The sequence below is a fragment of the Ambystoma mexicanum genome, chromosome 5p (genome assembly GCF_040938575.1).
Source record: "Ambystoma mexicanum isolate Mex_15411 chromosome 5p, UKY_AmexF1_1, whole genome shotgun sequence".
Taxonomy (NCBI): Eukaryota; Metazoa; Chordata; class Amphibia; order Caudata; family Ambystomatidae; genus Ambystoma; species Ambystoma mexicanum.
The window spans coordinates 804600864-804615936 of record NC_090930.1 but is presented as its reverse complement, the minus strand read 5'-3'; the positions used below and the strand labels follow the sequence as shown (position 1 = coordinate 804615936).

At 46.9% G+C, this 15073-nt stretch overlaps 1 protein-coding gene across 1 annotated transcript in view; it reads right to left on the bottom strand.

Moving 5' to 3' along the window:
* AVL9 (AVL9 cell migration associated) overlaps positions 1-15073 on the bottom strand; it is a 933501-nt gene that overhangs the window by 127420 nt on the left and 791008 nt on the right. The window contains exon 14 of the mRNA XM_069613227.1: positions 12055-12108. Coding sequence (XP_069469328.1) covers positions 12055-12108 — 54 coding nt within the window. The remainder of the gene's footprint in view (positions 1-12054; positions 12109-15073) is intronic.

Here is a 15073-nt window from a genome sequence, read left to right as displayed (position 1 = left end):
ACCAATTGCCCTGCCTGGAGCCCAGAAAAGACTGAAAAAGAATTTTATAGGGTTTGAGTGGAGGTGTTCATTTTCATTAACTCCTCATCTGTGCTGTAGAAGATGTTAGGTTCCTTGAAGGCAAGATTGAGAATCCTACCCTGGATAAACTTCATCGCACAAGGTCAGGTTTTACAACTCAAGTCGCCATCCAAAGGCCTCCAGTGGCTGCATCAACATGGTGTCACCTCCATCAAATCTTGAAAATGAAGTGTGCATCAGCTAAGGCAGCCTGAAAAGATGTCTGGGGTTCCTGTGGTAGTCCGCCCTAAAAGTCTGAAATATCCTTTCAAGACTTCAGTTAGTAGCCCTTAGAATAGCATTAGCTTGTTGGAGTTAAGGTGCAGAATTGAAGCAAACTTCTTTGCCAAGGTTGTCCAATAACATCTTCTCCTTACCAGGATGGACCTGGCTGGGAGACATTTCAAAAAGACAAAGACTCCCCTGCTCTCCCCAACGGAGGAGTTAGAAAGTTATTCCCTTGGGGATACTTTTTAAATCAATCTTCCATACTCACCATTTAATTGTAACTTGGGGTAAGTCCATGATCAACCCCCTTTATAAAAAAAAAGAAAAAGGAGGAGATCAAACTGATCCTGGTGGTAACTACAGGCCCATAGCTCTCTTGGATGCAACTAGTCAAATATATACATCCCTTCTACTGAGAGATTTCAACAACTGGCTTGCACACTTGGGCATCATCACGCGCTTCCACGTTAGCTTTAGGCTCTGCATGGGCACAGCTCTAAATGCGCCCACTATGACTCATCTACTAGCAGCTGTTAAAAAGAGTTCAATTGGAACCAGGTATATGGCTTCTATTGACATGAGCAGTGCCTTAGAAAGGGTCAATAGAGCCATTTTGTGGAACAAAATGTTGGCCTGGGACCGGTCGTTAAAGCTGATAAAACTGCTGTCAATTATTCATACTGGTACATCGATCAGAGTTAGGCTAACTATAGAGGGCACGGTATCATTACCAGTGGAGACCTTCATAGGTCTACGAAAGGGTTGTGTCCTGGCCCCCAACCTCCCTTAACGGCTATATTAGTGACATCAACAGCATATGGAAACATGACATCTCCAACCCTATTAAACTGGGCCATCTGAGGCTTAACTGGTTAGCTTTTGCAGATGACCTAGTTTCCTTCGATAAGACTCCAACTGGTCTTCAAAGAAAGCTTGACCAGTTCATCAGATACACATTAGAGAACAACCTCCTGTTAAATGGCAACAAGTCCAAAATCGTTATATTCACCACCAAGAACAAACCTAAAACAATGTATTGTACAGTGGGAGAACAAAGGCTCGAAAGGGTCTCCTCCATCAGGTACCTAAGGTACAATCTTACCAACAAATGTTCTCTAACCGACGGGAAGGATTCCCCGCGAACCAAATCTTGACCATTAATATAGATGTTGAAAAAGATACACAAGAAACTATGCACATCTTCGATTCTCCATTTTTACTTCTCAAAGGTGGAACCAACCATATTTTATGGGTTGGACATGACGATAGGAGACCTGGGCCCATATTTAGACACTGCAAGGATTGATTTGGAAGGAGGTCCTTGGTCTATTGAAGTAAATCCCAATACCGTTATTAAACATGAACTGGGGCTGACTTCGCTACAGCACAGGGCCACTTGGCATCAGCTTCTATGCTATTCGAAGTTACTGTGTCCCCAGTTAATTCATTGTACATCGACCTGGGTGAAATATCCTTAAGACTCCATAAATGTCTTCAGAGATAATATGACGAAGCTCCTATGTGACATCCAGTCATTGGAAGAGGAACTTACCTTTAGGCAGGCTATGACCAAGTCTAAATTGTTCAGGCTGGACTGGTCCAAGACCATAGACTAGCTAGAGTCTTATAGGATTTACAAAGAGTACGCTAAATTTCAAAGAAAGAAAGAGGATATACTGAAATACATCCATCTTTTTTCATGCAACAAAGTACGCAGCCTCTATCTGCGTTTTTTGGCTAAACCTACTTCCGACCCTAGAACTTTCAGGGTGCTGGGCAGGTAAGGGGGCAGCAACCACTTCATTGTAGACTTTGTGGGAACGCAACCATTTCAGAAACTCAAACATCTGGTACTCTCTCATATTGAATGGCATCGGATCGCAGCACTTTGGGTCATCTATTCTGGAAGGCATAAACTGGTTGGGAGAGATATTTTGGGCCAGTCAGATGTGGGGTGAGAATGCTTACTTGAATTTGGCCCTATACATATTTCTAACACACGTATTTGATATCTTGGAAGACTGCAGCCATTGTTAATTGATTGAACCTTTTGTTGTTATATTGAAGGACGCTTCCTTTCCTCTGTATCTAATTGTTCAGTTTCTTCTCTTAGCACATCTTGTATTTTGTGCATTTGATGTTTTATGATTTCTCTGTAATGCGTCTAATTTTGTTTTCCTTCCTTTTAGCTTTTTTCCGATTATTATCTTATAATATGAAACATATGTTGTGAAAGGTTTCACTTTAAAACCAAATCACATAATAAATAAAAACAAGAAAGTTAGAAAAAGGGGATGCTGCCGCCACAACAATGGAAAAGGGCTGAGGTTGCTATGAGAGGCACATCTTCTCGGAGGCAATGTACCTGCCCAGGAGCTTGCGTCTTTTTTTGGTTGAAGTAACTGAGGTCTGTGCCAGATCTTGGCCGCATCGGCAACCAGATCCTTTGGAAGTTCAATTCCTGAGTCTTAGGAGCCCTGACCCCTACAACCCATGACAGACCCCAGTTCTCAACAGGTGAATCAGCCTGTACGGCAATTTGCATACATTCAGCTTCCTCTCCCATTTGATCATGATAGTAGTGCCTTGCCAAGTAGTTCAGGTCCTCATCGTAGAAGACTCCACCTGGCCCAGTGAGGAACCCCAGGTAAGGGGGAAGCATCAAGCATGGGAAGAACGAGTACTTAAGGGCCTACCTGGATCAAGAGCTTCCTACTGATCTGGTTGCCGAAGAGGCTGCTCCCTATACTGATTGGATTCAGGGCCTGTAGGCCCAGAGGGGGCCATTGCTATGGGTAGCCCCTGGAAGTGAAGCCGGCAGCTATCCTAGCAGTGGAGGAGGGACATCCGGGGGCAAAACCTCCTTGATCAGCCCCTTTTACTAGGTTATAGCTGAGGACTGCATGAATTGTTGGAAATGCTTAATAAATGTGTGCTTGCTGGAAGCCTGCAATGCCGAGGAAGGCGTCCATGCCGAAGTGATACCCGGCTATCAAAACTGCCATTGTGGTGTGGTCCAAAAGTTGAAGAATCGCATGCACCCCTTGGGAGGAGCATACTAGGTCGTCCATGGCACTGACGTAATGGACGACCAATAAACCTGGGGCACCAAGGACCTGCTCTCAACATGGGAGGCAGGCATTTCTTTGCCTTCCCCCTTGCATGGAGCATTAAGCCCCTGTGAGTCCTTGGGCCCTGACCCAGTGAGGGTTTCCAGGACCTCAGAGCCAGGTACGAGATTATGGCCTTAAATAGCCTCCGGACAATATGGCATCACCTTGGGTGAAGACCTGGTACAAGGGCCCAAGGTCCCTCCTTGTTGCCACCGGTGCAAGACCCTGAAGCAAACTTTGTGTCACCTCTAATATGGGTGCAGTGGCTAGCTGCAGGGCAACCGCTGGTCCATGGAAAGAACGTGCCACTCTGGGGTGCTGAAGAAAAGAACAAAAAAAATGGAAGAAGAGGACAGCTAACCTTGCCTTTGGATATGATGAACCTTTGGAAATGATCCAGTGGCAGCTCATAGAAGATCTCTTCCCACCGCCAGAGTCACTTTTTGAGAGTCAAATAGGCAAACGAGTCACAGGCTGCAAAGTTGTTCAAGCGGTAATTGGGTCCCAGGCACTGCAACAAGAGCAAGTGGGGATCACTTGCTGAGAACCGCAGAGTTACACAGATTAAAGCGGCATGACCCGCAGCTGAATAAACTGGCTTGCACCAAAATAAACCATTGAGGAAACACAGCTGGATTGCCTGAAGAGAAAGAAGAAAAATAATTGGAAAAACGCACTTCAAGAACGCAAGCTAGAATCTGAAGGAAATTGGCTCTGCAAAAGGCTCTGGGCTTGTCCCCATCGTACTTCGGAAAAGGGGGTGGGGTTTAGGAATATTTATCGTTCCATGCATAGGTTTCGTGTAATTTGTGCGTTGGATTGTAACTAGCAGCTGTGTATCTGCTGTACACCTTAAAGAAACATCAATATATTGTTTTACTTATAGTCCACCAGATGGAGCTGCTGTATGAGCTGGAAAATAGGCATGCTTGTATGAAGTCAGTGTCCTTTCTTTTCAGGTGCTGTCTAATGAGTAGCTGGATAAGAATTTCGTAAACATCACAACGTGCTAGTGCAGATGTGCCTTCTACAGTAGTAACAGCGCTGGAACAAACACTGGATTCAAGTCTGTGTACCACCTTTTTCTTCTACTGGGCACGCTAATGGGTACTTGGGTGACAGAAATGGTTCAGCCAATCAGGAGTCTGTAAGCAAATAAATAAGCTATAGAAATAAAATACAAATACAGGAGTCTGCATGCAAATAAACAAGCAAGACCACAAGTTTGGCGGTAGTTAGGCAGAATTACTGCCAAACAGAATTACCATTACTGCCACTTGGTCTTGTGGGTTTACCACGGGATTAGAAGCAGCCGTGAGTGGTGTAGGACTCGATGGGGAGTTCTGTGGAATAACTGGTGGCAGTAATTTCGCTTATTTTTCTGGGAAAAAAAAGAATTTACCTTCAGCATTTTGCTCGCCAAAATCTTGCTGGAAGTCAATCTTCCACTTCATGGCCAATCTCAGTTTGGCGGAGCGGTAAAACTGTAGGTAAACAAATTAGCATCACATGTTCACTGCTCCGCCACACTCGGAATGAGGCCCCAAGTGTGGTGCAGTGGATCTCACTGGTTGAGGTAACCTCCTGCTTGTATGCATGCTCCTTTGAGGACACAACTGTGTCTCTGACTCAAGCAGCCCCCCAAAAAGTCTCAAAGCCTAAAGAGGCACAGACACTTGCACATCTATGTGCAGTGCTGGCTTGAGTGGAACCGGCTTTGGCCAGCTGGCTGAGGGTGAAATACTGCAAACTGTCAAGCTGCTACATACTCCAAAGATCAGGGCTTTATTGCCAAATTGAAGGGGTCTGACTTGTACAGAAGCAGTTTTTTTGGATACTTCCCCTATGGCTGGGTCTCAAAGGAGGGCTGCAGCTGGTGGACACACAAACTCACTGATCGAAGGTCCTCTTTTTCTCTTAAACACTGCATTCGGGCAAATATGTTTTTTTTTAGCATGCTGCGTAATGAGCAGCACCATTGGTGATGAGGTGCTAGGAGTAATGGAAGTAAAAATAAGACTGACGATGTTGACACTGGCGTAACAGGGGCCCCCGCAGCCACCGCGGTGCGGGGGGCCCGCTAGCACATGCCTGGGAGAGGGGCCCCACTTGGAGAAAAAAAAAAAAAAAATTAACATTTCTTTTTGAAATCACTTTGCTTTCATAAAGAAATTATTTCTGTAACAGAAATAATGTCTTTATGAAGACAGAGTGACTACAAAAATAAACTTTCTTTTTGAAGTCTGAGGGCTCATCCTACCCCATGACATGGAAGACCCCAGGCTGGAGGCCTCCATATCATGGGTTGGGGCAGACCTATGACTTCAAAAATAAACTATTTCTTTTTGAAGTCACTCTGCCTTCATAAAGAAATGATTTCCGTTATGGTTTGGTCCTTAGCAGAAATAATTTCTTTATGAAGTCAGAGTGATTTCAAAAAGAGACAATCAGCCTCATTACAAGTTTGGCGGTATCCTTGCCGGTAAAACCGGCAGGCTGCCGCCAAACTTGCACTATTTTCCGGCACCTGCGAATGGGTAATTACCGGGTCATTACGGCCCCGCCGGACACGCTAATTGCCCATTCGCTGGCGCCGGAAAAAAATACTCCCCTTTCCCATTTGATCCCCATAGGGTTCAATGGGAATGGGGAGCTCGGATGCACCGGCACCATTCAGAATGGTGCCGGTGCATCCGACATGCTCTGCTCGAGGGTGCCGGTACGCCCGCCAGGTCAGACTTGGCGGGCGGGAAGGCACCTGGGAGGAGAACTCGTAGTTTGCCGGTCTGGTAACAATGGTACCGGCAAGCTTACCAGTACCGTTGTTACCAGACCAGCAAACTTATACTGAGGCCCAATTTCTTTTTTAGTAATAGGGCTCCCCTCAACCCAATGACGTGTGAGTGTATTGTGAAAGGGTGTACACTTAAATGTGGAGGTGGCTAGCTGTGTGAGTGTATGATGAAAGGGTGCACACAAATGTATGGGTGATTGGGTGTGCGTGTACGGTGAAAGGGTGCATACTTAAATGTATGAATGGCTGCCTGGGTGTGCCTGTATGGTGAAAGAGTGCACACTTAAATGTAAGGATGGCTGGGCGTGCATGCATGCATATTTTGAATGGTGTTTGTGCTTGTGTTCAGGGGCACAACAAAACCTACATTTCGGGGGGCTGATCCTTCAAATGTTGGAAGAGGCGCTAACTTCACGGGTGGTGGGGGAGGCAAACATTTGTGTGGGGGCATCTAACTTCTTTACGCATTTTAATGAGACTATTCTAGTGCAGCTTCAATATTACAAGTAGTTAGCTCTCTCCTTTAAGTGTGAAAGCACCCACTTATGAACGGTTGTGAGAATGAACGGTCTCCTGTTCCCTTTCTACCCTTCCAATCACTTCCCTGGCATGAAAGTACTAAACCCACATCACAATTTCAATTGCCTACAAAATTTGGCATTTGGATGCAGGTACTAACAGTGAAATGCTTTACGTTTGTAACTGCTGGGCTCTTGTTAACAGCGAAACCCAGGTGCCATTTAACATCTGTGTCCTGTTCTGCCCGGTAACTGCTCTAAAGGTCAGCCAGAATGAGTCAACATAGCCCAACATTTCTGGGGGTGAGTGCTGCGGCCCAGTCAACTGAATATTGTTAAGCCCCTACTTAATTGTCATTAATCCTAGCCCTATTCTTCCTTGTCCCTGTACTTGTGTATGAGGCACTACTTCTGTATGAGGCACCATGCCTCATATACAAACACTGGGATAAGGTAGAGGTACATGGAGGTAATGCCTGACTTAGCTACCTGTATAGTCATTACTCCTAATCCCACTCTTCCTCATGCCAGTACTTACCTATGAGGCAAGGAGCCTCAAACGTAAGCTCTGGGACAAGGAAGAGGGACGTGAAGGTAATTCTGGGCTAAGGAGCTGATTTTGGAGGTTAGGGTAGGGCATGGGAGGGAGAGGGGATGTGTGGGCGGCGGGATTGTGCGATAAATCATAATGGTTGTCCATGTATAGGCTATGCAGGCATGATATGTGGTATTAGTGGCTAGAGAGGCATTTTGGGGCACCCAGTCTAGTTATTCCTTAGTTTAGTATGCCTTTTTTATAACCACGCATTTCTGATAAAGCAGACCTGCCAAGTGTATTTACCAGTCTAGCCATTTCTTACTGCAGCATTGTATATTTTTATGAGCATCTGTGATAAAATGATATGATATAAGTTTATTATAACATGCCTATACACAAGTTTCTTGGTGCGACAAGCAATGGAGTAAAGCTAGAGGGTGGACAAGACAAATAATCTTACTAGGCCTTCTGTCATTCAAATCGTGCAAGTGCGAGAATGAGAAATGCAAGGGGAAAGGGAGGGGGGAAGTGCAAGGAAGAAGGGAGGGGAAAACAGGGCTGTAATGCTCTGAGTAAGTGCAGCCAGGACAGCGCGGCTCTCGGTAGTGCAAGGAGAACAAGGGACTGTAGGGTTACAGTTACAGTCCCTAAGTGCGTGGTAGGCTGGAGGCACTGCAAGGGTGACTGATCAAGAAAGAGCCTGAGGGTAGCCACGCAACCAGTCGGTACAGCAGGCAGGTAGGTCAGCAGGGGAGGTCAGGTAGGTCAGTAGGGAGGGAAAGAGCGAAAGCAGAGAAGAGGAAAGTAAAGTTTTGAGCTGCTTCCGGAACATCAGGTGGTCCGCTAAAGTTTGAGAGGGGCAGGGAGGCCATTCCAGAGGGAGGCATCTGCAGCAGAAAGCGATCTACCCCCCACTCTCTGCCTGAAGAAGCGTCTAGCCCTTAGAGAGTTGGAGGAAGCCGGGGAAGGGCTCGAGAAAAAAGGTATTTTGGAAGAGAGCGTTGGATGTAGTGTGGGCCCGACTCCAGAAAGCCTTGTGGACAATGCAAAGGGTCTTGAACTTGATTCTTGCAACCACCGGGAGCCAGTGGAGAGATTTCAGGGCTGTAGAGATATGATCCCTGGGCTTCTGGCCAAGGATAAGTCTTGCTGTCCTGTTCTGGATTAGTTGCAGAGGGCGGAGAGTAGAGGAAGGCAGCTTGAGAAAGGGGCTGTTGCAGTAGTCCAGCGTAGAGAGAAACAGGGCTCTGGAGACAGTGAGCCTCTGGGGGGAAAGCGAGAAAGGGAAGAGTCCCTTTGAGGAGGAGCAGCTGGTAGGTAGTGGGACTTCTTGGCAACGTTCGAGATGCGAGGAGAGAAAGAGAGAGTGGAGTCGAAGATGACACAAAAGGTTTGTTGCCTCGCAGGAAGGCGAAAGAAGAGGACCCAAGGTGGGCGGCCAGGGTGAGAGAGGGGAAAGGAGGGGCAGGCGTCCCAATGAGAAGGATCTCCATCTTAATGGCACTAAGGTAGATATCGTTGGAGGTGCACCAATCCTGAATCACAGATAGACAGTCAGGAATGAGCAAGAGATGAGAGGAGCCTGAAGGAAAGCTGAGTGCCATCCCCATAACACTGAAAGTTAGAGGAGATGGTAGAAATCAGGTTGGCCAAAGGTGCCAAGTAGACGTTGAAAAACCAGGGTAAAAGTATAGAGCCCTGGGGAATGCCACAGGTAGAGAGGTGGCAGAGAGAAAAGGACCAAGTTGGACCTGGGAGGGGCAGTCCAAGAGGAAGGAGGTCAGCCACTCCAGGGCCTGATCCATGATGCCCAGGTTCTCACATAGTGGATTTATCAGGATGGCATGGTTGACAGTGTCGAAGGTAGAGGAAAGATCAAGGAGGATTAGGACAGAAGGAATGCTGGAATCAAGGTTAGAAAGCAGATCTTGACTGGTGTACAGGAGAGAAGTTTTGGTGCCTCTGGCAGCTCTGAAGCCAGACTGATGGTCATTGAGACAACCAACAGATTCAATGTGGAGTGTAAACTGGGAGATGGCCAGCTTTTTTCCAAGAGTTTGCCCAGGAATGGGGTGATGGAGATTGGCGATAGTTTGCTGGACAGGTAGGATTGGCAGACGGCGTGTTGAGGAGTGGGTGCACCAAGAAGTGCTTAAGGGGAGAGGGAACGTTCCAGTGGTGAAAGAGTGATGACAGAAATCGGCCAAGGTGCAGTGAGGGTGTCAATATGGTCCTTGATGTTTCTGGAGGAGCAGGGGAGCACATGTTTGGACAGCACTTTCATGGATCAGAGTGTTGTCAGAGAGAAAGAGGAGAAAGGAGGAGGAGAGGTAGAGATGGCCAAGGGGGGGGGCCGAGAGAGGAAGAGGGAGAGGAAGAGGAGATAGTGGACAGGATGTCCTGAGTTTTAGCAGAGAAGTGAGAGGCCAGAGCCATACAGAGGGTCTGGGAAGGAACTGGAGAGGTGGAGACCGCAACAGGATTGACCAGTTCCATGCAGATTATAAAGAGTTTGGCCGTGTTGTTCGAGGCAGCAGAGACCCAGGCTTCAATGTGTGCTCTCTTCTTGATGAGTGTTATTGCTTCGACTGGCATTTTTGCACAACCAGTCTAGGTATGTCGAAATGTGGCCTGGCATGCTTTACTGTAATGTTATAATGTGTCTACACTGGTCTACATTGTGCAGCCAGTGGGACATGTTTTCAATGTGGCATGGCATTTTTAATAGCAACGCATGAATGGTCCTGTGCACTGTTGGTGATTTGCATGTATTGGATTGGTTTTACCCTACAAAGCAATGACAAACACTCTGGCTTTTTAGCCAATGTTTCTCAGAAAATGTGCTGTATATTGTATTAAAACACATTTACATCTTTCTCCTAGTGCAGTGTGCGACATGCCCCTTCAGCAGCACGTTCATGCGAGTTGTGCAAGAGTCATAATCTAGGCCGGCCAGAGTGTGGCACGACCCGTGATTTGTTGCCGAGTTGGGGGGCCCCCTCAGCATGGCTCACAGGGGGGCCCCCACATTTTGTGTTACGCCACTGTGTAGGGACAGGGAACAACTAAATGAAATAATATAGGTTAAAAACCAGTTCATTTTGTAAACCAAAGTTTGAATGGATATATTGTCTTGTACTCTTTCAGGGGATGAGCCATCTCACTTTTCCCCAATGCAATCACTGGTGTTTTGTCTGGTTCAAAGGTTGGGGTTTCAGGAACAGTGTTGGTGGTGGGGAGATAGTTTGGTTTGAATTGGGACGGTTCTTTGCAGCAATATTTCACACAAACAAATGGAATGGTAATCGTAAGTAAGCATTGCTGAGCACTGTAAGGGATCAAGAGTAAGACTCAGACACAGTGGCATGTTAAGTGTTGGTTACAGATTTGTATTTATCATAAAAGAAAAGGGGGTTGGGAGAAATCCTATCCATCCCTAATCCTAAGTGGGGTTTCCCTGCCTGAACAAAACTAAGGACCGTCTGTGTCAGGATGTTAAACCAAAAAGTGTCCTCCGTCCTCTGTCCAAAAACCCTAAACTGACTCTTCCACGCTAAACTCAATATGATGTGCTCAGGGGTTTCTATAAGCCATGCACTTATAGCTTTCTTTCAAAGTTCCAAAACAAAGTTCTGAGGTGCAGAAAAGAAAAGGAATAAAGTTCCACAAGGCAAGGGGTCTACCCTTCTCATAGATTTCTTCTGGTTGTTTAAATGTCACTTTCTCATAGTTCAAGTTTGTTTAAGGGGGTTGGGAGGGACTTGTCCTTCAATTCTCCTTTAAGCACACAGTTCCTTTGAATGTTTCCTTTGACCACTCACTGGATCGCAGTTATCCTTATAGGGGTATGGTTCTTCCTTTGTCCATTGATTGTCACTGTTCCACAATTTCAAGGAGGGGGTTTGACCCCTGAGTTCTCTTAATCCTTTTCCCGGTGTGCTCTTCTGCCAGGGTATTCGCAACATTGTTACTTATCCTAAATAAGGCCATGGTTCTTCCCTTTTTAAATCAGTTATCACTATTCCACAATTTCAGGATTTTTATTTTTTTACCCCTGCCCCCGGGTGTGGCACTGTACCCACTTGGTACTGAAAAAGATCTGACAAAGTCTTTTTCAGTACCATCACTCTGCACAGGTTTCAGCTCTTCTCGCAGGCTGATGGGACACATTAGTTGATGGATGTTAAGACACTGTCTTCCTGAAACCCATTTATGGATGACAGGGGGAAAGTGGCAAGGACAACACACAACTTATAGAGACAAGGACAAGAACCAAGAGAGAGAGAGACTGAAGGACAAGGAGATGGAGATGGAGAAAGAAGTACATAAAGTGATACAAGTGCACAAAGACAGAGATGCAAAGACAGGAATGTGATCTGATATACAGAGGACACAGAGAATGGGGCACACACTGGCCGGCAGAATGTGATCTGATATAGCGAGGACACTGAGAACAGAGTACAGAGGGACAGCAGTACACAGAGATGACACACACTGGCAGGCAACTTTGTCATGCCTTAGAGTTTGAGTCAAGACAAACCTTTACAATTGAAGGCAAGAGGGCAGTTCAAGGTCCGATTTCAAAGATCATAAACCACCTCTGGATACTGAGCGCAAAGAAGGGGCACTGCCAATCAGACAGGACAAACAAAACGGAAAGTTGTGCTGCAATATATCAATTCTCAACTTTGATAGAAAGTAGACAGAGCAAAAATCCCAGAAAGCACTGCTACAGAAATAACAAAAGAAAATAAAAATAGACAAAATACATGCAAAATTGATGATCAATTGCTTAACACTTACTGTGACAGTCTAAGCTTTACATCTGATACGCTGTATTGACCCTGGAATGGATGGCTGAAAAAAAAAGGAAAAAAATCATCTTGTTTTTAAGCATTTACATATTATTGGTATTCTGTAAATTGAGCGCTGATATGCCAAAAGGTATTTCTGTCCTCGAAAGTAAAATTCCATTTTAAGTCCATTTAAAAAAGAAACTATAAGAGCCAAAATTAAAGTAGCATTTAAAAATAAAATTGTATTGCCATTTTCTTTTAAACAACTGAAAACATCTACTAAAGTCTCTGCCCACACCATCCCTACCCCTTTCAGTGTCCTTCGGTATAAGTTCCAGTAATCCTATACATATCCTAGGCACCATTGGAACCAGAGTTGATTCCCATGCGTATTCACATTAGGTCTAGTATTTCAATGTTTTGCAGGTTCCATTGTTGCATGTAATCACTCTTCAGGTACTCAAAATGTTCTCCCCAATCTTTCCTGAACTTAATTGCTTCTCCTTGTTTCTTGTACGTGAGCCACTCCATTGCCACTATCTCCAATAGTTTATGTAGCCAATTTAACACAGAATAACCAGGTTACTCACCGTAGTGACCACCTTACTCCTAGCCCATAGTCCCCTTTCCGCCATACTTATGGGACATCTCTCCGTCCTGTGGGACGCGACCAGAGCACTTTGTAAAAAGCATCAAAAATGTTTTTTCCAAAAATGTGTCCTTCCTCTCTTTCTGCACGGGGCCCGGCACGCGGCTGTAACCCCGCCCACCTTGGCTCCGCCCCACGCATCGCCCATCAGTCCTTTTCTATCGCCAGGTCAGAGACCTATTAGCAATAACAGAGGAACCTTATTAGAGGGGACGGCGGGCGCGGCGTATGGAGGAAAGGGGACTATGGACTAGGAGTAAGGTGGTCACTACGGTGAGTAACCTAGTTATACTCCTACGTCCCGTCCCCTTTCCTCCATACCTATGGGAGATTGCAAAGCACTCCTAAATGGAACTACGGGTGGATGGAAATACTCCTTATTGAAAAAGGTTCTTCTGCACAGCCTGACCAAGCTGAGCATCAGCTCTTGAGCTAATGTCAAGACAATAATGCTTACAAAAAGCAGATGGGGAGGCCCAAGTAGCTGCCCTAGCGATGGACTCCCAGGGGACATACTTCTGAAAAGCATCCGCAGCTGCCTTGTCCCGCACCAGGTGTGCATGAATAACCTTAGGAGGTTTCAGCCCTTGGACGGTGAAAGACTCCGTAATGCAGACGGCGATCCACCGAGAAATAGTCGCCTTAGACTCCCGTTTACCCTGAGGGTTACCGAAAGTCACAAAAAGTTGAGAACTCCTAAGCTCGGATGTCCTGTCAAGGTAGAACTTAAGGGCCCTTCTGACATCAAGACAGTGCAGAACCCTTTCTGCCTCTGATGTAGGGTTCGGAAAAAAGACCGGCAGGGAGATAGACTGATTCAGATGGAATTCAGTTACCACCTTCGTTAGAAAGGCAGGGTTTTTCCATAGGATCACCTTGTCCTTGTGAAAGACCAAGAAGGGATGCTCCACTGACCAGGCCTGGAGCTCACTCACCCGCCTTGCTGAGGTAACGGCGACCAGAAAGGACACTTTGCATGATAGGGTCTTGAGGTCCACCGTGGCCATGGGTTCAAAAGGCTTATGGTCAGGACTACATTTAGGTCCCACGGCGCGTGCGGACTACGAACTGGAGGGTAGAGGCGTGTCAAGCCTGCAAACTGCCACTTGACGACCGAGTTACTCAGAGAGTAGGAAAATTGGTCTGTAGAAAGCTAAGCGGAGACCGCTGAAAGGTAAGTTCTGCAGGACAGAACGTGAACACCCGACTCTGCTAGGGAGGACACGAAGGACAGCACAGTGTCAATCGTAGCCACCCTTGGATCCAACTGCTTTGCCATACACCAATGACAGAACCTGAGCCATTTACTCCTGTATTGGGATCTGGTCGAGGGTTTCCTGGCTGCCTGGAAGACCTGAACTCAGGCACCATGCCACCAAGCTGAATGATTGTGGGGAGGGGTGCCATATCTGCTGTTCCCCCTGATGAAGAAGATCGGGGGTCACTGGTAACCTGATTGGCAGATATACCGACAGGTGTTGAAGTTCTGAGAACCAAAACCTGGCTGGCCACCAGGGGGCTATGAGTAGGAGGGAGCAGTTCACCGGGTTCTTCAGCTTGCAAATTGCTCGGTGAACTAGAGGCAGAGACGGGAAGGCGTAAGCTCTCATGTTGTGCCATGGGATCGCGAGAGCATCCCCCAGAGAGAGGCTACCAGCCGCCCTCTGGAGGCATACTGAGGAAGCTTCTGGTTTACCGCCGTAGCAAAGAGGTCCATCTACGGTGTGCCCCATTGAAAGAAAATCCATAGGAGGACCTCTGCCTTCAACTCCCACTCGTAGCTGACCACTGCCCGCCGGCTGAGGGCATCCGTTGTGACATTCAGCTGGCCGGGATGTGCACTGCAAGCAGCCAGACACCATGAAGCACGGCCCACTCCCAAATCTGGATGGACAGGTCCACGAGGGGGCGGGGGAGACTTCGTTCCCCCTTGCTTGTTGATGTAATACATTGACACCATATTGTCCGTGCGTATGCGGACCACCTTGTTGGCAATGACCGGTCTGAACGCCCTGAGTGCTAGAAAGATCGCCAGAAGCTCCTAATGATTTATGTGCAGGAGCTTGTCCTGAGGCGACCAGAGGTCCGAGACTTGTAGAAGATCTAACATCACACCCCACCCAAGGAGGGAGGAGTCCGTTGTGATCGTCGCCATAGGAGCTGGGTCCTGAAACCCCACACCCACCGACAGGTTGCTGAGAGATGACCACCAATCCAGGTCCACTCTCATGGAATCCGGAATCATTATCAGCTTGGAATCCGGGTCCACAGCATGATGCCAGGAACTCCGAAGAGCCATCTGGGTCCGTCTCATCTTGAGACGAGCAAGAGGAAGAGCCAGCACATACAAGGCCATGAGGCCCAGAAGCCTCTGGAA